We start from the raw sequence: 24,274 nt of genomic DNA on the forward strand, positions 1-24,274 counted from the left end.
TTTCTGGAACCGTTCTTCGCCGGACTCAAACCTTGTCATCATATTCAACTTCTCTCTGTGTCTAAAGTACGCTGACGTACATGGCAGGCTACTGGACAAACTGATAACAGCAGGAAAGCCATCCATACAGAGATAAGTGGTCAGCTGGTAAGCATGAAAAGGAACAACGTCATACCACCCCACAGCGTTTGTTTTAAAGACGTACTTTTAAAGAAGACATGCGTATTTCTAGCTACATAATTTGCAATCTCCAGAAATGTATATAGGGCTACGTTTTGAACCTATCTTGGTTGTTATTTAAGTACCTAATATAGAACAGCTTGACAAAGTAGTCAAAGAGCATGCATTTCATTTGCAAAGAGCATATACATTTAATAGATACCAAATCCAGCAACATTTACATTTTAAATCAAATACTGAAACGTTCTGGAAATATACTATTAATATCTAATACAGCCTAATGTGTCACATATAAAGCCAAACTTCCTGTTCCGCCAACAAATTCAAACTCACAAACCCCTACCCATGGGTGTGTTCATGCATTCATGACATTGCTAGGCTTTCCCAGAAGGCACTCAGCAGAGGTGAGTTGGCTCAGGTTACGGCAAACATTGTCACAATCACAAGAAAAACTCCTGACAAGAACTACAGCTCTTCATTCTGTCCCGAACTCCTCTTATCTGTCCCGACCCTGCTATAACCGTGGCTGGAGATAGAGATATGTGACCCCTTCCTCTTAAAGTCCACTGACATTGGATCTAAGCAGACAGCAGGTGAGTGAAGTGTTTATGTGTTACTACGGTATTATGTTTAAAGCGTTACATAAAGTTTGTTTATGAGACGCATGCTTTTAGATTCATGTTGCTTGCTGTTGACTTCATTTATTGACGCACATGTACATGTGCTGTATTATGAGATTAGCAGGTAACTAAGGAAGTATGAGAGTCAAACGTGAAGAAGTTTTGCATAAGTTCTCCAAAATAAGGTCTGAAATTGGTTGTACACATACTAGGGGCTTTATATTTTAGCATGATTTCATTTGAGACATAAAAAAAAACTTGATGGATTTTAGATATATTTTTTGAGGTCAATGTTAGATGTCAATTTGACATTGTTTTGATGTCAAAGTAGTTTACATGCATTGTAGAAATACAAAATTCAGTTTAAACTTAAATTTGATACATATTTTCATATATTAAAAATGTTTTGTGTCATCATTTTGGTGGTCAAAAGGGCATCAATGTTTGCATGTCAAATAGATGTCAAGTTTTTAAAATAAAATTGATTTGCATAATTTTTGATGTGTTTTTTGATGTCGTTTTAACATCAAGGCACCCACTAGGTCAGTCACACCATTGTTTGTTTGATTCCATTAGTCCAGTATTTGTTGACAGCCATATTTGCATACAGATGCAGATCTTTTGACAGTCAAAATCCTTTCAAATCTGTGTTTGCCGCGGATCTGGATTTGTATCTGTGGCTTTTTTTTTTTTTTTTTGAGAGCAAGCACTGACTTGAACAACCACACCACTCCCTCTAATACTCAAATTCACTAAACGCTTCAGGATTGACTGAGCAAAGTGAAAGTACAACTCAAACAATCCTAAACACACAAGACCAGCAGGCTTTCTTTTTTCGAGTGGCCTCAGGCTTTAGTGTTTAAAAAAGAAGGGACTTTTGAAAGGACCTGTTTGCTAATGACACATTAGCATGGAGCATTTTCAGCTGTTTTCACTCAAATACCACAGTCATTAATGCTGAGAGAAACATGTTTGGGCACAGTTGAAACTCTTCTGTGTGTAATATTAGGCAGTCTTGAATGTCTTGATGACTGCAGAAACATGAATTTTATTCAGCTGATATGGTCAACATAGGCTCATTCTGAAAATGTAGCCCTATACATTTCTGGAGATCACAAATTATGTAGCTACGAATGGCTGCATTTTGTCTTTAAAACAAACGTTACGGGGCGGCATGATGCCGTTCCTTTACTTGCTTACCAGCTGAGTGCTTACCTCCGTATGGACGGTTTTTCCACTGTTACCAGTTTGTCAAGTAGCTCGCGCTTATGCTGGCGGACTTGAGACGCAGAGCAGAGTTGACCACGACAACGGTGCTTTTTAAAAACACTTTGGGTTGGGTTTAGGGAAGGGGGGGTGGGGGGATCGGTTAGTTGGTCAGTGAAGGAAATCAGTCAGTCGACAGCGGCCTCTGGTGGATTTACATGAGAGCAGTATGCGTGAATGGCACTCGCGAGAGAAATTTGAGATCTCAAAAAGCATACTCAGCAGCCTCCGGTGGATTTGTGAAAACAAAAACTGCAAAAAAACGTAGCTCCTGGGACATTTTTTGCTCTCTACACAAATGTATATAGGGGTATGTAGTCAGAATGAGCCTGGGTTGGATTTGGCAGTAAAACTAAATGTTTGTTGTTGCTTTTAACAGATATGAAATGCAGACGATCAATAAAAAGCATTGTTCTTTATGTCATATCAAAACCAGTTTTATCAAAGTGCATGATTGCTAAACAAATACATTTTAATGTTGCCATCACATAACCTCTGTTAAACTGTAAACAGTCAGTGAAGTGTTTCAAGAAACACAATACTGGAGCTGGAGTTATTATTCACATAAAATGAACGGTCACACTTTATTTTGATGATCTGCTTCTTGAATTAAGTTACATTGCATCTACATGCCAACTAATTCTCATTAGATTACAAGTACACTGTTAGGTTGAGGTTAGTGTTAGTGTAAGTTGACATGCACTTGCAACGTTTCTTTAAGTCAGTTAAATGTCTGTTGAATGTCTGTATTAACAGATATTAAGCAGACAGTCTACTAATACTCAACTGGACTATCAAAATAAAGTGTTACCAAATGAACAATAATAACTGCACACTATAAATCATTTATTAAACATTAGCAAGTAGTTTAGCATTTCTTTAGCATTAACTCTACATTAACAGTCATTGTAAGCATAACTACAGCTACAAATGCTGACTAATAATTAATTATATACGTTTAATATTAATTCTTGTATTTTCATACTTTGTTAATAATAATTCTTTTTGCATAATTTGACTCCCTTTTTTACATTGCAATCTTTGCAATCCTACCTAGAAACCCTCTGTTGAAATCACACTCTTTCAATTTTTTTCCTTTTTAGCAGAGCATTTAATTGTCATTTATAAGGATTCATGAAGCATAAAATGTCCTCACTAGATTTTGGTAACACATTATAATAACTGTACACACTATGAATCATTTATTAACATTAGCTCTACATTAATAGACATTACTACATAGTTTTAACTACATCTACTAACGTTATATTCTTGACTTATAAACACATGTATAGTGTGCATAATGATTCTAATCCTTTGTTAGTTATTATTTTTTCTTTACTAAATTAAGTATTGCATTATTTGCAAGCCAGTTATTTAGTTGTTGGTTTTAAAGATCATTCAGAATGAATTAATAAATGATTAATAAACTATTCAAATGAACATTTACGCATTTTATTTTTCATACATATAGTACTTTGTTAATAAATGCTTTATTAATACACGTAATGCGTGTATTAGATTAGATTAGATTAGATTGTGACCTAATCTAAAGCGAGGACTGTTATGCTTTATAAATACCTTATAAATCACAATTAAAGGTTCCGTATCAAATAAAAAATAAATAAATAAATAAATAAAGTAAAATTACTATACAGTTTAAACATTGAACACTGAAATTTCATTTTATTTCATTTTTCTTTGACTTAGTTACTTTATTCATTAGGGGTCGCCACAGCGGAACGAGCCGTCAGTGTATCCAGCATATGTTTTACACAGCGGATGCCCTTCCAGCTGAAACCCAGTACTGGGAAACACCCATACACATTCATTCACACACACATACACTATGGCCACTTTAGTTTATTCAATTCATCAACAGTTTACCGCATGTCTCTGGACTGTGGGGGAAACCGGAGCCCCAGAGGAAATACACATGAACACGGGGAGAACATGCAAATTCCACACAGAAATGCCAACTGGCCCAACCGGGACTCGAACCAGCGACCTTCTTGTCGTGAGGTGACATTTCAAACCATTGAGCCACCGTGTCGCCATACAAATGAAATGCTTTATCATATTGTTATATTTTTAATGTACTGTATTATATTGTTGTTTTTACACAGTTTTTCAGTCATTTTTACCACATGACATCAATCCTCGCTGACCAGGTAGCATTTTGCCCTCTGCAATTATTTAATTCAAATGTGAAGTTTGCATTCTTAATAAGTTTGCAATCAAAATTATTATTTAAGCTGGACCATTAATTCATGGCCTTGATTTAAGGGAAAATGTATAAATTTCGCTGCAACAAATTACAGTATTTTTTAGGCTGGTCCAAAGCAAAACTATACTTAATGTAAGGGTAAAAACATTGTTTTTTGAAAATAAAAATGTTTTGCACCAAAGTAAAAAACAAAACAAAAACAAATAATAGTGGTCTCTATAGTAAGAAATATTTTTACTTTTTTTGAATGCATTTTTTTCTTGACCACAATATATATTTTTGACTTAGATTAGGATCAATTTCAAATTTTGAACCAGTTAAATTATACTTTAAATAATAATAATAATAATAATTAATTATAATAATTAATTGATGTAACGAATTACGGTATTTTTTTACGGTAAATTTTTCCATTGTTTGTATAATTTGAAAAGTGAAATGTACCAGGGCAACATTGAATAGCCACATATTTCCAGTGATCCTGAATTAATATTTTCAGGTATTAAATGCTGTGCATGTAAAAATGTATAAAGAATATACTTTCTTCGCAGATCGAGTTGGTTTGTTGAAATGAATGCAGTCCAGTCAAACTCTGTCGTTCAAGTTGGTGCTGGAAAAGTTTGCTCCAGGTCAGTAATAGTTGATATTGTATTGCATTATATTTTATTTATACATATATATACACAAATTATATTTTAATGGAGTCAAAGGAATACTCTATATGTTATCAATGACATGGCAGACTATTTTACGGTAAACATTAGCCTGACATCTGAGATGACATTGAAAATCTGACAATCAAAATATAATTGTAACTTAAACAATTTTATTTATCTAATTTCCTAATATGTCTGTCCATTCTTGCTTAACTCACTTTTCTCGCTGAATTCAAAGGGCTGAGTTTTTCTCTTTACTGAACACCTACAACTGCTTTCTTAAAGACAATACACACCTGCAGCTCACTGTTCATGAGGTAAAATATTGCTTTTATGTCTTTATGGATAATTATATCATAATGGATTATTATGCAGTCATTGCTTTAATAAATGTGGCATAAACAATTGACAATTGTGGCAGTGTGTGATTTTGCATGCATATGTGTGGACTTTGGACCCTCCAGTACTTTTGCCTAACAAACAAAAGAGTATTATTCTGCCCTCTGCTGGAAATGAATGGTATTTAAGATCATTAGAACTAATGTTAATGTTTTTTAGTATGCAGGAAAGGTGACATTGGAAGGCATCCTGGTCATTTATTGGGGTGTAAAGAGACCCATTCGGTTACAAATACAAGATGAGAAACAGATATTTGCAAATGAGTCTTCAATTAAATCATCAGACCCTATCAGTCCACTTGGAAGCAAAAGGTTGGTAGTGTTATTTATTTTGTTATCTCAGATTCTGTGTCTAAGATAGATAGATAGATAGATAGATAGATAGATAGATAGATAGATAGATAGATAGATAGATAGATAGATAGATAGATAGATAGATAGATAGATAGATAGATAGATAGATAGATAGATAGATAGATAGATGGATGTGTGGCTTTGTTGAAGATTCTGTCTTATGGTTTCTAATATGATTATGTGTTTTGGCATTTGATCAATCGTACCATTAGGGGTATGACACGATGGGGAGAATTTGACAACCTTCACAATATTGCTGAACTGGAGGAAGCTGGATCACCTGAAAATCCTACTGAAGGTTCAGTTTCTTTAACATTATTTGATGTTCTAGTAGAATTTGGACTGTGGTAACATGATTTGGACTATGGTAACACAACTGATAGAATCATATATGGTATCTCATAAATAAATAAATAAGTAAATAAATAAATAAATAAATAATAAATAAATACATACATACATACATACATACATACATACATACATAAATAATTTTCGGTAAATTTACTCGAGCACCTGTTTTCTTAGTAGAAAATTAAAGAAGATCTTTAGGTAAAACTGTAATTCTTGGTGAATAATAAAAAACATATAGATAAAATTAATACCCGTGATGATGTTTCCTTGAGAAGCTATAAAGGGAATCGATCAGTCTGTGTAACAAACTGGACATTATTATTATTGTTATTATTATTGTTATTATTATTACATTTAATCCACAGCATTAGTGCATATATAATGGTGGAGTTATGGGTATTAGGGATAGACTTTAAAAGATTTTTTTACAATATTTTCTGGCATTTATAATGATAACAATATTAATGGCAATATAAGTCATAAGTATCCACTGACAGACCTTTTTATAAAACAGTGGAGAGTTATTCAACCCTGCTCCTGAATGCCTACTTTGGAGTGAAGCTCAACAATAATCAAACACACTAAAGCAGCTTATGCAAGATTTTCAGGATCATGTAAAACACACCTGGTGAATATAAAATAGATGTTCCAAAGCAGGTTAAGAAAATTGCAGGAAATTTTGTAGGACAGTGGCACTTCAAAGTTGAAGTCCTCTGAAATATATTGTAATATTTTTTATGTTTCATTCCAACTGGATGCAGGAGGGCAGCCATGTGCATAATCTACGCATATAGATTATTGAATATATCAAGATACTACTGAGCACTTAGGATAAACATGATAGCAACACAGATAAATGGATCAAACATTGACATAATAAACAAATCATTGTGGCAATATATGAATTATTTATGTTCTTTAAGCCATGCTGGATATTGTTTAAGGATAAATTATATTTATAATGCAATCAAATTGACCTATAGTATTTATCATTGTATTGAATACTATAAAATAGTTTAATTTCTTCCTCATTCTGTGATGTAAAACCATGTCTGGTCACAAAAAGTAGTTATTTCAAATACTCGACTGATGTCATGAAGTTAATTTAATACAGGTAATAAATTAAGTATGCATGTCAGTAAATCTGTTAAACAGGCACATAAAGGCAAACATGTATTTCACACATGCTACTAAAATAAATCATTGCACATACTGATGGTAGAATTAATTATAATTATTACTATTAAAAGTCTATTGTTTTCTGTTGTGGGCAATGTATAAAATACCTCTCATCCTGATTGGATATTAATTCTGTTTTACCTCTATGTCTTTTAACTCTCAAGGTGCCAGCAGGCACTGACTTGTGTTTTATGAATCACCAGTTTCACAGTTTCTTTAAAAGTCTTTTTTAATATTCTACCTAAGTATTATAAACTAACATTCTGGATGGCCTGAGGATGAACAAACTAACATATTTTCATTTTTGGGTGAACTATACCCAAAATACATTTAATAAATAACTAGTTTTTCTGCATTAAAAAATTAGTTCCACATTTCATTTAACACAACCTACACTCTCTTCTAGACTACATCGTATACGAGACCACGACTTTAAGGCCATCGCGGACCACGCAAATCAATGAAGATAGTTCATATCTGATCCGCACCATGAGCGATGCCTCGCTGGTGAAAATGAGGGTGAAAAGTAAGAAGATGATTGAAAGTCAGAAGAACAGAAACCATCGCTTCTCTATCAATGGACACTTCTACAACTATAAGGTCTGTAGTTTAAGTGCAACGATCCAAACATCAACCTTGGAGCTGTATGCATTCGATGTTGTTTATCATAACCCGTAGTGTAAAGTAACTAATTACAAATACTCAAACCATTGTAATGGAGTAGTTTTCTCAGGAATTGTTATTTACCAAGTAGTTTTAAAAATGTGTACTTTTACTTTTCCTTGAGTACTTTTTTAGTGCAGTATCTGTACTTTTACTCCACTACTTTCTTTCATCCTGCAGTCACTACTTTGATTTTTCTAATCCCCATAGACAAGGAAAAATAGTCCTGTGATTCCTGTCTAATCAAATCACACATAGAAGGCAAATTGCATCATAATGAACCACCTCAAGACATGGGCAATTTACAATTGCAGAAAATTGTTAAGAAGCATTGAAAGTGTTCAAGAAGATGTCCAAAGTCTTTATGCGCATTGACCCAGAGACTGTTTAGATGCATGTCACTGATGAGAAGATGACGGATGTTTACTGGATGATGACCGAAATGGTCTTAAACACCCAGCAGGCACAAGACATCAACATGATGTCAGATTGACGTTTTACCCACATCGTCATGGGGAGGTTGCATTTTTTTGTAAAAGAAAATGGGGTTGACGTCAGAACTCAATGTCAGGCCAACGTCAACATCCAATGTCCAACCTAAAACCAACCAAATATCAAGGCCTAATGATGTTACAGCTTGATGTTGTGTGGACTTCACCAATATGACGTCTATCAGATGTTGGATTTTGGTTGCTATACCAGATTAATATATGTCAGTATTTGATGTCAATATGACGTGGGTTTAAAATGTTGGCTCGACATCGGATTTTGGTCACATTCTAACAACCTAAAATCAACCAAATATCAACGTCATTTGACGTCCTTACTGGACATCAAAATAATGTTGTCCTTAGACACTGGCTAGACGTTGAATTTTGGTCACCTGACATCACAACCTAAATCTAACCTAATATTATCATCTTATGAGGTGTGCTGGGCAATAACTAGATGCACTACAGAATGTTACGTTTACACACACGTGCACAAATTATATAAATACGCATCCACTTTTACCAATGTAATACTCACTACTCTTAAGTATTTTTTACTCATACTTTAAGTAATATTTACAACAGATACTTTTACTCTACTTGCACTACATTTTTAGGCAAGTAATGGTACTTGAGTATGATTTTTCAGTACTCTTTCCACCACTGATCATAACGCATAAATAATACATGAATTCATTAATATCAAAAAAGGAATTGTGTTGGCTACAGATTTGTGCTTTAAGGATTATATGCTAAATTCAGAAACAACTAAGTGAACTGCAGCAAGTAACTTACAGTTTGTTTTGAATGTCTCTTAATGATGCATAGGAAATAATTTACAAGCATAATTGTAAGCATCTCAGCTGATGGTTGAATATGTCTGTTATGTATAGTGCGGACAATGAAAGTTCCAAATGGAGCTTTATTTGAATAAGTGATGATCATGCAGGCAAGGATCAAAGAGGAGCAGACAGTACCAAAATGGGTAATCCAAAAAAGTTATCCAAGAAAACAGGTCATGGCTAGAGATGGCTGATGAAAAAAATTACGTTTTTACCGGGTGTGCAGAAGTTTCAAAACACTACTCCTACGTGTTTCGAAACAACCATGTCACTTGACTAAAGCAATTCAAATAATTAAGACCATTTCACAAGCACTTCCACCCGGGACCTGGCAAATCTCACATAAAATTGCACATAAAAAAAAATCACTCGCACTCGTACTAGTGGACAATGTGCAGGCATATTGCGTAAGTCAATATTGCGTAAGTCAGGTACACTACCCACACCACTTGTTCATTTAACGTGAATTTTAATTACTGACTGTGCTTAATACTTTCTTTGCTGAAGTGGTCTCAGAGTAATACCTCAAGATGACTTCCAGGTGTAACAGTAGAGATGGGTTTCTAAATGCTTCAAAGCCTCGACACATTTTTCTTGATTGTTTCAGTATTTCACAAAGCCTCAAGCTATGGTCACACTGGGCTTTGTGTGTACGAAATTTTGTCATATGGCACTGCGAAAAGGGGCGGGATTAAACAAGATGATTAGACATTTAAAAAAGCGAGCTCCATGTTTTAAATTTCTGTCCAGAGAGGTCATGTTTTGATCCTCGATGTGTCTCACACAGTCAAGTGATGCAATTTCGCAGGTCAGAGTTCACAAAGCTTGAACTTTGCACCGCAGCAACCTGCGAAACTTGACGCATGACTTTGCGTTTCTGGTCTGACGCATTCGCGTGCATATGAATGGAAGTCTATGGGAAGAAAAGTCAAGTGTGACCGCAGCTTTACTCTGCCCACCGTCAGTCGTGGCAGGCAACAAGCAATTTATAATCCAGTCTAAATTGGTGTCAGCTGTAGTGTGTAATCAATGTCCATGTTGATGCAAAACATGATAGGGGGTTGTAGTCTGGGTGAATAGCAAACTTGATAGTCCCACAAGTCCCACTGATAGTCATGACAATGTATATCACAATGTACAATTGTTTAACATATGCAAATAAAGTTTAAAATCTATCAATTTAATTGGCTTTGAAACAAACAAAGTGTTTATAGTGGCGATACTATTAAATTTCATATACAGTACTTTTATTAGACATAAATAAAGACTTTTTGCCCCAAATGCCTAACATGGGTTAGTCCAACATGGCAAAATGAATGATAGTTAAATGAAAAAAATAAACATATTTTATTTAAATTATCTTATGGTAATATGATCAATTCTGGTGACTCTTAAAAAAGTAATATGCAGATCTTTTTTTTTCTTTATTGAAATTATTGAAATACTGAATTCACCTATAATACAAATATCTATATTTATAAAATATAAAATATAACTGAACAAACTGTATTAAAGTAAAAAAAAATAAAAACATTTGGGAGTAAATAAAACACAAATAAATAAATTCCCCCAAATGCCTACTATTACTTGCTTTCTTCTGTATAATAAAAAAAAGGAAAAATGTTTTTTTTTAAATGTCTGAACACACTATTTTTCAACATTTTTTTCATGACTTTGTTATTGTTTAATTTATATATATATATATATATATATATATATATATATATATATATATATATATATATATATATATATATATATATATATATATATATATATATATATATATATAGATATATATATATATAATTCTCTGAGTCATTTTGTTATTGCAGACATCTGTTTTCACACCATCATTTGGAGCAACCACAAATGTGCACATTAACAGCAGGATGACGACACAAGAGGTCATTACACAACTGCTACACAAATTTAAAGTAGGTACAGTTATTATTACTGAAGGTTTGATACATAAGAACCACAGGGTTTACAGTTACATTTTTTTTAATGCAGGTAGAAAACAGTCCAAATGAATTTTCCCTCTACTGCATTCATCAAACTGGAGGTATGTAGAACCATCCTTTTATTCCAAATCATACAGAAGTTGAAAAAATCTTAATCATTGACACCACCATTTTTAAGACCAAACCAGAAAATATACAAAGCAATATACATATTTGCTTTTAGGGTGTATATTTTGTGCTGTGTATAATGCTGTGTTCTTGGCTAAATCCTCTACTTTTATGTGAGTACATGTGATGGTATTTGTATCAGTTGATATACAGATATAAAATATTTAAATTCCTCCATCAAACTGAAACAAAAATGTACTACAAAGAGACACATTCAAGATTCCTGAATTAAATTATAATGTGTAAAAAAAATATTTAGGCTTGATCATTATATCCTTTCTATGTTTGTATTTTGTGATATTATATCATGTATTTAGTTTGTTTAGATGTTTCTGGTCTGTGTTACATCCATGTTTCAGTTGCAATGGAAGTCATAGGGAAGCATATAGACTCATCTTTTTCAATGGTCTCAGTCCAGTTGTGTGGTGCACACCAAGATTCAGATGATAGTGTTCACAGTGTTATTTAAATGAACCACACTGACATTGTTGACATTTAAAGTGATCAAGAATTGGGAAACCAAAATTCTTATCTTATTAATATCTTTTGATTTATTAGAGGTATCAAAATAGTTATATAGGTACTATTAAAAAACTGTAAAAACTGTAATATTTAAAGCTGCCATAGAGTGCATTGATTCAATATGTTAAAATATCTAAAGAAAGTATATGTCATGTGGCGTAGGAATGTTCCAGAAACATTTGCTCATTTATAATCACAAATATTTCCCCTAATATTAAAATATCAGTTTTGACCATATCCAGGACCTCAAATGGTTCATATCTTACTTGAAGGGAGAGTTACTATACTATTACCCATGACATGTGGAGTCCCACAAGGTTCAATTCTGGCACCCTTCTGGCAAGTAATGAGAAAGAACCAAATCTCCTACCACAGCTTTACTGATGACGCTCAGATCTACTTCACCTTATAGCCTAATAATTACAACCCCATTGACACTCTCTGCTAATTCATTGATAAAAAAGACAGTTGGATGTGCTAAAACTTTCTTCAGTTAAACAAAGACAAAACTGAAGTCATTGCATTGAACGTCCGAGTCAGTGTTTTGTTCTGATTGGCCTGTTTTGTACTGGGATTTTACACTCACAGGATTAACATGAGAATGAGGAAACAATGGTGTTTAAGGTTCATGGTATAGCATTTATGTATTGAACTCTAATTATTCAGCCATTCAGGTTTCTGTTCTGTAACACCTTTAAGGCCAATCTGAAAGAAAATGCCTTGCCTCTGCCTAAGATTGATGCTGGTTTCTACTCCATAGCCTATTTAGCCTGGCCAAAGTGATAGTTCACCCAAATATGGTCATTTCCTCAACATTTTCGCAGACTCAAGTGGTTCTAAAGTTTAATTAATTACTTTTTACTGTTAAACACGAGATGTTCTTAAGAGTTTTGGAAACCAGCAGCAGGCATTGACATGCATAGTAGGTACAAGTAATATTATAAAATACTCAATCAATTAATGTCAATCAGGGGTGGAGTGGGACTCATTTTCAGCCCTGGAGTTTTATGCCTTAGACCGGCCCACTTCAGTTCATGACTGACTGTATTAAAATAATGTCATTTCCAATTCAGTACTTCACAGTGAAGATTTATCTGAACAGTTAACATGATGTAATGTTCAACAGTATCAGAATCTATTTTCTTTAAGAATTAGTGCTCATAAATATACACCCCCCCCCCCAAAAAAAAAAATCAAATAAATATAAAATAATAAATACAAAAATACAAAAAAAATACAAAAAAAAAAACAAAAAAAAAAAAAAAAAAAATATATATATATATATATATATATATATATATATATATATATATATATATATATATATATATATATATACATACATACATAAAATAAATATTAAAATGAAATGTATTGAATTTTCTAATGACACCATCACAAGGAAACAGCTGCTGTATAACTTCAAATATTTTTCAGAAATATGAGAACATTAAATGGTAGCTAAATCTTCAACACTATTCTTTTAAACATCACAATGTCCTTTTCTGCAATATCTGAATATATATTCTATTCTCAGAAATCCAGTCCAGTCAATAAAGAATAAAACAAGTACTGCACTGTTAGCTGCCAGACTTTTTAACCACAGTATTGCTTTCTAACGATGGATTAATATTTTTCTCCTTTTCAGTTTTCTGATCAAGTTAAGTCAGATTTATCAATGTAGTGAATAATCTAATGTCATTAATTGTCTCACATTTTTTGTTGAGCAGGTGTAATATTCATTCATAATAATATTAATATGAATTATTCGAATTAATATATTCACTCAATGACAATTCTACCTGCCCATTCTAGTGTGTTGGGCTCATGACTAGTGCTTAGTAACATTACGGGGCTTGGCTCTTCACTGTTAGAAGAAAACTGGACTAGAGGCTGCTGCTGAAGAGCTACAGTATAAGAAAAAGTTCGATACATAAACAGTGGTTTTCAGACATTGTTGTTTTGCACTGCTCCTAACTAGTTTAATGTTAACTGACCGTCTGTATGTGTTACTGCCACTGGTTTTAGCAAAAAATGTAATCAGCTTTTTTATTTCTGGCCTTTTCAGTGCCACCTTTGCGCTTTTTATTATCAACCGGCGCTCGCGGCCAAAAAAACGAACCAACCCACCGGGAATACTCCCAGTCCTCCTGATTAGCCAATCTGGGCCTGATGTCAATTGATTTTTTTCAACTTTCTTCAGTATATTTTCATTTGTGTTCAAAAAGAAGCAACAAACTCAAATGGATTTGGAACAAGTGGGCAATCGTTTACGGTCACAATAACAACAGTTTACAATCAGCCTATTTAAACATGAGCAGGGTCAAAAACTGGACAGGAGATTACTCTAGTCAATTACTTCTAAATTAAGATGTTTGTTGTTGATGCAAAAATCTTGATGAGCATAAGATTCCTGCAAAGACCGAAGAGTCTTTGCATTGATTTTGTCGGTTAGACTGAACATCATTCGGATCACCTACTTAGACCTACACCTTCTCTACACCAGATACTCATTGTGTCTCATTGACACTCAAGATGTTTAGCCAGAAAACTGGTCACCCTGGCTGAGTTTGGTTCATTCCGCTGTGGCGATTTCCTGATAAATAAGGGACTAAGCCTAAAGAAAACAAATAAATGAATTTATGAAAGTTTATGACCCCTTTAATGGAACCACAAGCTGTGAACACCAAGTGTATCAGGACTAAATGTACAAGTCAGGTGAAGCAAACTACAAATGTGAACACACCCAAAGACACATTTCTGATCATTATATCAATCTTTCCTAGAGAAGCGAAGGTTGAGCAGTTCAGACCTGCCCTTGTGGGAGCGTGTTCTCCAAGGACCATCAAACATCATTATGAGGATGTTCCTTATGGATGCAGACGAAGAGGAAATTAGTCTTGATGTAAGTCTAGCTCTTCGGGTATTACAGAAAGTGATTTCTATTCAAATAAGTGAAACTAACAGGCCATTTGCATTGATTTAACAGGTAGCTCAGTACCTCAATTTAGAAATGCCCATTTTGAAGGTTATCCTGCAGAAACTAGAAGAGCAAGAGAATCTAGAGATACAAAGGATAATAGCAAAGTAAGTCAAGGGCTGTGTGTGTGTTATACTTGTTGTCTTCTTACAACTTTCACTGTTATTTACTTTTAAACAAGAATAAGCATCTTGAAAGTGTGGTGAAGCCTATTAGTATGAAGTTAGAGTGAGCCAATAAATCAAGTTATTACAACAAAAATATTCCTGCAAGACATGACATACCAGTAATATTACACAAGCAAATCCAACATTGATTTCTGTTCACTTGCTTTTAACTAAACGATTCTTCTGTTGTTTTGAACAAATCATTTGAATTAATGATTCAGTGATTCACTCCCAAAAATGAAAATATCTTCACTATTTTCTCACACTCAAGTGGTTTTAGGCTTTTATTAGTTTATTTTTTTCTCTTGAACACAAACCAATATTTTCTGATGAATGTTGAAAACCAGAAACAATTGACATCCAATGTAGGAACAAAAAATACTATGCAAGTCAATGTCTTCTGCGTTCCAACATTCTTCGGTATATGTTCCTGTGTGTACAACAGAATACAGAAACTCAAATGGGTTTGGAAGAAGTTGAGGATGAGTTAACAATGAAATATTTTTCATTTAATTGTGTGAATTATCCCTTTAAGACTTGTCTCTACATAAGATGGATGCGTGTCTTCATGATCCAAACCAATTCGATTATGATTCTGGGAGTCATGATCCGATTCCAAAATTATTCTAACACACGTTTTTCCCTTTTTTTTTTAACTCAGCTGTGCAAAGACATTGTTAAAAAGTTACATTCAACCAGAATTAGAGTTTCTATGAGTTTGTTTATGATTAGATTATATGTATGAAAGTTCTGCATTTTAAAATGTTTTAAAATGTTTTGAGATTTAAAAATTTTATTGGGTGATTTATTTATGTATTCATGATGAATATCAATATTTATTTATATATGATCCGATCACTCAACTTAGATGGCCGGCCAGCCCTAGGAAGAGTCCTGGTGGTTCTAAACATCTTCCACTTATGAATGAAGGAGGCCACTGTGCTCATTGAAACTTTCAGGGCAGCAGAAGTTTTTCTGTAACCTTCCCCAGCCTTGTGCCTCGAGACAATTCTGTCTCGGAGGTCTTCAGACAATTCCTTTGTCTTCATGCTTGTTTTGTGCTTTGACATGCACTGTCAACCCTGGGACCTTATATAGACAGGTGTATGCCTTTTCAAATCATGTCCAATCAGCTGAATTTACCACAAGTGAACTCCAATTAAGCTGCTGAAACATCCCAAGAATGATCAGTGGAAACAGAATGTACCTGAGCTTAATTTAGAACTTCACGGCAAAGGATGTGAATACTTATGTACATGTGATTTTTCAGTTTTTTTTTTTTTTTTTAATAATTTTTTTTTTTTTTCACATTGTCATAATGGGGTTTTGTGTGTAGAATTTTCAGGAGATAAATTAATTTAATCAATTTTGGAATAAGGCTGTAACAAAAAAATGTGGAAAAAGTAAAGCGCTATGAATACTTTACGGATGTACTGTACCTGAAAACAGCAGCACAGAATGCTTCATGCATTTGCAGCACTTTTACTTTTATTTACAGTCTGCGTTTGCAGGACACAAGCTGTGAGTGACTCCATTATAATCAGTGTCCTTGCATCACATTAAGGCCGCACTGGCCACACTTCCTTTAGTTATTCTATACATAGTTAAGAATTGATTCTGAATCACTAGAGAAATAATTGCTGTCACGGTCACCAAGTTGAGTGCCCACCAGTCACACTTGAGTGCACTCTGTACATCACATCTGCTGCTGAACCAGACTACACATCCCATAATTCTCAGCATCTCACACCTGAAGTTCATGAACATTATGTGATGGGTAGTCTGGTTCAGAGGAAAGATGTGATGTGTAGAGTGCACTCTAGCGGCCTTGAAATGGCTCACCTTTATTAGGCTTGCGTTTCCACTGCCAAAAGGGTGCCAATGGTATGACAGAAAGTTTCAGTAGACGTCATTCATGCTCGAGCAGATGACTACAGTAAAGCTGTATGGGTCATTCACATATCATATGAGAAGCACTTCTCACAAAACAGATGCTTTATACACATAAATACTTTTATATAAATGTTCAGTACTAACCTTTCAATGAACATGATTTGATTATAACAGCAGATTAATGATTAATGTGCGAAATAGCCTACTGCAACATCTGCAAATATCTAAAATAAATAAATGCAACATATATGAACACATACAGCCCTTACAGTCTCCGATTTGTTACCAATTACAGAAAAACTACACACAACATACATTTAGTCCTTATTTGGGTTCAAAAACAACATGCAACATACTGTAGTACACAGTCAGTATCTTTAATTTTCACCAGCACATATAACCTCTTGTTAGCAAGTAATTCCATCATTCAGAGTTCACAATAGTCCAAAAGGCGATGATAATAATTAAACATGGCAGTTTGTTCATGTTTTTGGTTGCCGAAACAATAATTTGCTCCTTTGTTTTGTCAGGCTTCTACTTTGTTTTTTTGCATGTCACTGTCGCGTTTGTCCATTTCTGAGATGATCGTGTGTCAGAAGCACTTCAATAACCACGTGCACGTTATTATCATCAGCTCAAGAAGTTTGTTTTTTCAAATATAGACGCATGATGAGCGCAAGTGAGAAATCGAAATGGCTCTCAATTTAGACGGCCTTGCAAACAACTATGGGGCACAGGGTAGATTCTGCTCTTCTTCTTGGCTTTGTCAAGCTCATCAAGATGATGACAAGGTTTGTTTAAGCTCGGGTCGACCATGGCTCATTTTTATATGTAAATATTATTATGGTGTGATGTCTCGGCTGTGTAATTAAAAATGGCGGTTCCTTTGTTTTTATTCTTGTGCTTGTCCACGAGCTAGTGACGTATCTCTGTAAACCAATAGCGTTCAGCTGCGCGTTTTCCTCCACCTTTTGGTACCCTTTTGTTGTGCTAGGTACCCTTCTGAAAAGGTACGCAAAACGTGGTAAGGTACGGTTCGCCTTTAGGTACCTTTTGACAGTGGAAATGGCCATAAAAACATACCGAAGCGTACCGTAGCACTCAGAAACAGACATAGTGTGTCTGGTAGGCACTCAACATGGTGACCATGACAATTGTGATGCATCAATGATTTTTTTTCTCCCACCCCTACCACCTACTGGTGGTTTTAGTGTCATGACAGGTCTAAACCAGCCACAGTTCCAACACAAAAACACTCTCAGCAAAATACTGTTTTCTAAAAATAATATTTGTAATATTTGTAATGTGTTAATGACATTTAGCCTCAATTATTAGCTTGTTTTAGTCAATAAACTTGAACATTCCCCAATAAGTGCCCCCAATAATTTTAGCTATATATAATTGCAAACCAGCAGTAATTAAACATAAAGCTAGTTGTTCAGTTAACTTACACGACAAATCAAAGAAATAATACATGGTTTATCAAACTGTAAATAATGGTTAACATGACTTTACTATGTGTTCAGTTAATCATGAATTATGTGTTTGCTCATGCTTAACTGATGCATAATTTTGAACAAGTTAATCAGGATTTGCAAGTTTAACTGAGCTTAGCTAATGCATAATTTGGGACCCTTAAAATGTTTAGTTAAACATTAATTACTAGTGCTTTTGTTTTTTAACTAATGCTCAATTGTGAGCAAATTAACCATTACTTAATGATTAACTAATGCATTATTTTGAACTAAGTGTTAAATTTTTTGTTAATCCCACACATCTCTAGTCCACAGCACTTGAAAATTGCTTGTAGCAATTACTGCATTTTTGTCTTTTTTTCCATAAAGACTTTATAACGCATTTTATCACACAGATACCAGAAGGAACGGGGTCTCTTGTTGCAGTGCTTGAGGAAAAAGATGACGGTTAAAACTGAGACGACTGTATAAAGAAGTTTTGGCAGTGGGAAATAATTTTCCATGTGAGGTCAACCACAAACGAGAAACAGGGTAAAAAAGAATACTGTCTTCAAAACTTGAAATGAGGATTGTGAAATGTTTAAAAGTGCATGCAGGACATAGATTTACACAATTATGTTTGTGGTGTGAGTGTAAATAATGTAAAATAGATTTCGCATAATGGAACTGTAATTACACTATTTATCATGTGAGAGACCAAATAAAATGCTGGTATTTGATTTGCAGTTTATTTGTGAAATAACTACTGTAGTGTTCTGTTGCTGTATTTGATCTGTGGTTTGAGGAAAAAAATCCATTAGGCTTACTGTAGCTTTCTGGAAAATGTCTGTCAGTTTATTCTTGGCAAAATGCAGCACATAAAATCACTTATCATTAGGTCATTATGTAACTTGTTTTTAATAGTCTAGAAATACTGATGTCACTTCATGAATCTGAAGATATTTTATTAAAAAAAAAAGATAAAAGTTGGATCTTAACAAAATATAAAATTGCTTTTAAAGGGAGATTATTTTAATCCATGTTGTATGATTTTACAAAAAATATACAGAAGCTACTGAATAGATCACAAAAATTCTAACAAAACAATGGGCCATCAATATCCAAAAGTGCAAAACCGTAGCAATGTGTTGTCCAAGTGAAATTCAAGAGGATCTTTTGCAGATAATTTTGTGCACGACATAATCATCATTCATTGGGTTCAGGCTGACCTCAAACTTGCATGTCAGTTGCTAGAAAAAAAAAAAAATGAAGAAATAAATATTCTGTTAAATTACAATGATCATTTAAAAAATGCAATACATACATAGAAAAACAACCAAATTAAATGCTATTGTGAAAATAATAACATTTTGACATATCGCTCCATCATCATTTACTGTAAAAGTCATATATAAAGATGATCTACTTAATAATTTTTTTCCCGGCTATATATTTAAGTTGTTTTAAAACTTTGTAAAACACTTATTCCTGTCCTAGAACAGTTTTGAAAACATTTTTGATCCTCTTTGCTAGTGTTGACTGCTAATTATATATATAATATATAAATAATATAACCTAATATATATTAACCCCCTGTTTATTTTTCCCCCAATTTCTGTTTAGCGGAGAGATTTTTTCAACACATTTCTAAACATAATAGTTTTAATAACTTATTTATTGTATCTTTGCCATGATGACAGTAAACAATATTTTAATAGATATTTTTCAAGACACTTCTATACAGCTTAAAGTGACATTTAAAGGCTTATCTAGGTTAAATAGGATAACTAGGCAGGTTAGAGTAATTAGGCAAGTCTATAATGGTGGTTTGTTTGGTAGACTTTGGGAAAAAATAAAGCGTAATGGGGCTAATAATTTTGACCTTACATGGCAAAAATCAATATTCATACATAAAAAATATGTATAATAATAATAAGTAAAAACAATAAATAATAAAATTATAACTTTTATATTTTAAATTAGGAAGAAATGTTAAACAGTTACAAATAAACCACGTTTTCATCTTTGACACATAAGCAGATTTGTACGGATACAAAGAAACACAAACAAACAGTTGATAAATCTGTATTAAATCATATGAATTCCATTTTTTTTTTTACATTTTAAATCTCATAAATTAACTAGAAAAGTAAAGTTGTTAGGTGGTTGCTAAGGGGTTGCCAGGCAATTACTAGGGTGTTCTGAGTGGTCACTAAGGCATTGCTAAGGCGTAGCTAGGTGGTTGCTAGGGTGTTGCTTGGCGGTTTCTAAGGTGTTTTGAGTGGTTGCTAAGCAGTTGCTAACATAAGTTAGTATGTTTCTATTTTGAATTAGCATTATGCTAGCATGTTTCTAGCATAAATTAGCATGTTGTTGGCATGGTTCTAGAATAAATTAGAATGTTGCTTGCATGTTTTTAGCATAAACTAGCATTTTGTTAACATGAATTTAGCATTAATTAGCATATTGCTAGTATGTTTAGTATGTCATTAGTATGTTTCTAGTATGGATTAGTATGTTAGTATGCTTGTTAGTATGTTCCTAGTATGGATTGGAATGTCATTAGTATGTTTTTTAGTATAAATTAGTATATTGTTTGTATGAATTGGTATCTTGTTAGTATGTTCAATGTAAAGTCAATGGGAGTTTTTAACAATGGAAGTATACGGGACAGTTGATAGGGTGCCGTAAATGGTTGCCAGGGTGTGGCTAGTAGTTGAAAGGTGGTCAGTAATTGGCAGATTGGTAGTCTGAGTTAAATGAGCCCAACTTTAAGTTTGTATGACATTCTGGCACAAAGTTATGAGGTCACGAAGTTTGACTCAATGTTAAGTCAATGGGACTTGTCAATGAACAGTCTAGTAGGAGATGCATATAGAAATTAGTCTTAGAAGAAGAAGAAGAATATTAAGTTTATGTAGTATTCTATTACTTTATCAAGCCACCATAATAAATTTTAAATAATAATAATAATAATAATAACAGATAAATATACCTTTTTTGCCATGAGACAAGACTCAATGTTTACACCTTCCAATTTGTGGCATTTCGTCTTTCCAATAATGGCCTCTATTTTGAAGTTTACCCTGTTTGTCACCTGTACAGAAAGATTCATGATTAGTTAATGTGATCAAGATACATTTAAATTACACATGAATTGCAAGAACCTGTGAAAGCTGTACCTGAGTGCGAGCTGATGTGACATTAATGAGTTTGAAGTATTTCTTTGCTTTGGACTCGCTGTTGAATTGCTCTACAGCTTCTTTTGCAGCTTTTTGAACTTCTTCTCTGTCCGGATTGGCATCAATCCATCCCCCAAGCAGCTCCACCTTTCCTGAGAGACACCAACACAGAATGTTAATCACAGGATATAAATACACTCATGTGTAACAAATTCATGACATGAATCAGCAATGGGTTCATAAAAAAAAAAGTGTTCTTCAAATTATGTACATGTTTAATGAGTTAGCTTTTTTTTCAATAATTGCCATGTTTAAGCACAGTTTACTCTACTACACTACATAAAGATGCACACATATTTCAAGAATGAAGATGACAAAAACAACATAATAATTAACAAAAAGTTAATGAAAAAATAATTATATGGTAAAAAAACATGTTAAAATCATTATTTAAATATTTACCTAGTTGTCAAGAAAATAATTATAATTTTCATTTAAATTAACGTGATGTACTAACATGACTTTAATTAAAATCAATAAAATAAACATTATAAACATAACTCGTTGCAATGTTTAATTCTAGTTACTAACATAACTAGAATTACAATCAATAAAATAATGAAAACTAGTTATAGAGCCGTATAAAAACAACAAAACGATTAAAAAAGCAAACATATATCTCAAAGCAAAATCAACTAAACCATATTGTTAAACATAAGAAATGGTTAAACAAATGTTTTTAAATAAAATAAACGTTAACCCTACAAAAATTACTTCAACGTGATGTACAGTAAGATAACTTATTATAAGTACTAAATTATACTAAAGTAAACTAAATAATAACATATCCTATTAATAACGCAGCCTATAAATTAAAATAAATAAATAAAAATGAAAAGAAATAGTATGAAAAAATCTGACACGAGCTAAATTTTTTTAATAAATATTAATACTAAACTATATATAAATTTAAAATATTAAAAGTAACTTATGGTAATATCAATTGATATATTGTACAATAGCTGGCGCAAACATCGACGCAACTCTTCATATCCTACTGAAAACAAATTCAGAATAAGACATTTTATAAATAGCCTAATAAAACATATGACCCATAATGTTAGCACTTACTTGCTACAATTACCGCCTCTTCCAGAGGCTGGTCAGCTCCGCTCAAGTGAAACATAGACAGAAAAGACACCAAGACAAGCAGGCAGATGTCCATGTCTCCAACTGTGTGCGTCCGGCAGAATGAGGCTCACTGTAAATGTGGAGCCGCTTTTAGAAACACAGTCCCGGAGATCCTGACGCATCCCGCGGCCTCCAATACTCCCCTCCCCCGGGCGGAGCTCCGTCAACGCCCAAACAGTGTGAATCCACACAGACGGTGAGTCAGGGGGAAAAACATACAGCCCACAGTAGAGTCAAGTGTGTGTGAAAGTATGTGACCTGTGACGGAGAACTATAAAGAAGGGGTAATCTGCTTTAATAATGTAAGCCGCCGGCCTTCTGTCAGACTGACTTTCTATAGAATACTTCCTGTTACTTACAAGTGAAGATTAATTTAACAACGCTTGACGGAGAACTAACGTCACTGCTTATTTATCACTACTGCATAATGTATTTAAATTACGTTATTTATAAGTTGTTAAACTAAGTCGATTGTGTTTCTGACTTAATTTGTTTATGTTATACAAACTGTTTGAAGTCAGTTTGCAATGCAATTTAAGCTAAAATGACTAATGAGGTTAATTTGATGCAACATAAAAAATAATTATATCCTGTTATTTTTTGTGTATCATGTTATGTTTATTTTTAAAATACATTCAAAATTACATTATTTTAGTTTATTGAGTCTGTTGATGAATAACATTACAAAGTAGAAGTTTTTTCAAGTGTGCTAATAGAGTATACTTTTAAACTATATTTAAGTTTTATATTTGCACTGTAAAGAGGTAAGGTTCCACACAAATTATGAATGCTGTCTCGATTAAGTTAACTTAACAAATTGAAGTGGATTGAACATAAAACAATTGTTGTCCCCAAAAAAAGGAGTCTCAAGGCATTGTGTTATTTCAGATCATTTTAACCAAATAGTTTGAACAAGCAGCAAAAGTATTTTTTTGAGTGTAATAGTAAGTATATGTATTCAAATGTAATCATCCGTAAAATGGAGAACATATTTAGTATAAATAAAATGTGGGTAAACGTGAACGTTTTGGTATATTTTGAGTATAATAAATTCTACTATTTAAGCACTATTTAAAGTTGATGTGGATTTAGCTGGTTTTGACACCAAAGAAAATCTACTTTGTTAAAAACTTAATGTCTAAAGTGACATTTATAAAAAAAAAAAAAAAGGTATTTTATTCATTAGCTTATAACTTTATCATTCCATATAAAATGAAACTTCTGAACTTAATTATAGGAGCCTGATAATAAATGTTTATTTACAAGAAAGAGGTCTTATATATATAGTAAACTTGCCAACTGCCAACTCACCCAGCCGTGACTCAAACCAGCGACCTTCTTGCTGTGAGGCGACAGTGCTAACCACTGAGCCACCGTGTTGCCCTCCTGATTTTACACAACTATATGTATAGTTTTAGGACTTAAAGGGTTCCATTTCAGCTGATGATGATTCCATTATTGTCATCATCAGAGCAAACTTCCCCAAGTAGTCCCATTCTCTTAATACATCAGTCATCTCAATT

At 33.4% G+C, this 24,274-nt stretch overlaps 2 protein-coding genes across 2 annotated transcripts; one reads left to right on the plus strand and one right to left on the minus strand.

Annotated features, from left to right (window-relative positions):
- The first annotated feature begins 555 nt into the window (after positions 1-555).
- Positions 556-19,118, plus strand: rassf6 (Ras association domain family member 6). The gene is made up of 11 exons (XM_056466958.1): positions 556-773; positions 4,845-4,922; positions 5,188-5,266; positions 5,508-5,659; positions 5,914-5,999; positions 7,641-7,834; positions 11,066-11,167; positions 11,244-11,295; positions 14,671-14,789; positions 14,874-14,971; positions 18,795-19,118. Exons 2-11 carry the CDS (start codon positions 4,864-4,866, stop codon positions 18,868-18,870), a joined length of 1,017 nt encoding a protein of 338 aa, XP_056322933.1. The 5' UTR covers positions 556-773; positions 4,845-4,863; the 3' UTR covers positions 18,871-19,118.
- Positions 19,119-19,207: 89 nt separating this feature from the next.
- Positions 19,208-22,874, minus strand: si:busm1-57f23.1 (uncharacterized protein LOC368621 homolog). The gene is made up of 4 exons (XM_056466959.1): positions 22,692-22,874; positions 21,561-21,712; positions 21,374-21,475; positions 19,208-19,628 (listed from the first exon to the last, which is right to left on the minus strand). Exons 1-4 carry the CDS (start codon positions 22,783-22,785, stop codon positions 19,542-19,544), a joined length of 435 nt encoding a protein of 144 aa, XP_056322934.1. The 5' UTR covers positions 22,786-22,874; the 3' UTR covers positions 19,208-19,541.
- Positions 22,875-24,274: the final 1,400 nt, after the last annotated feature.

The sequence above is a fragment of the Danio aesculapii genome, chromosome 10 (genome assembly GCF_903798145.1).
Source record: "Danio aesculapii chromosome 10, fDanAes4.1, whole genome shotgun sequence".
Taxonomy (NCBI): domain Eukaryota; kingdom Metazoa; phylum Chordata; class Actinopteri; order Cypriniformes; family Danionidae; genus Danio; species Danio aesculapii.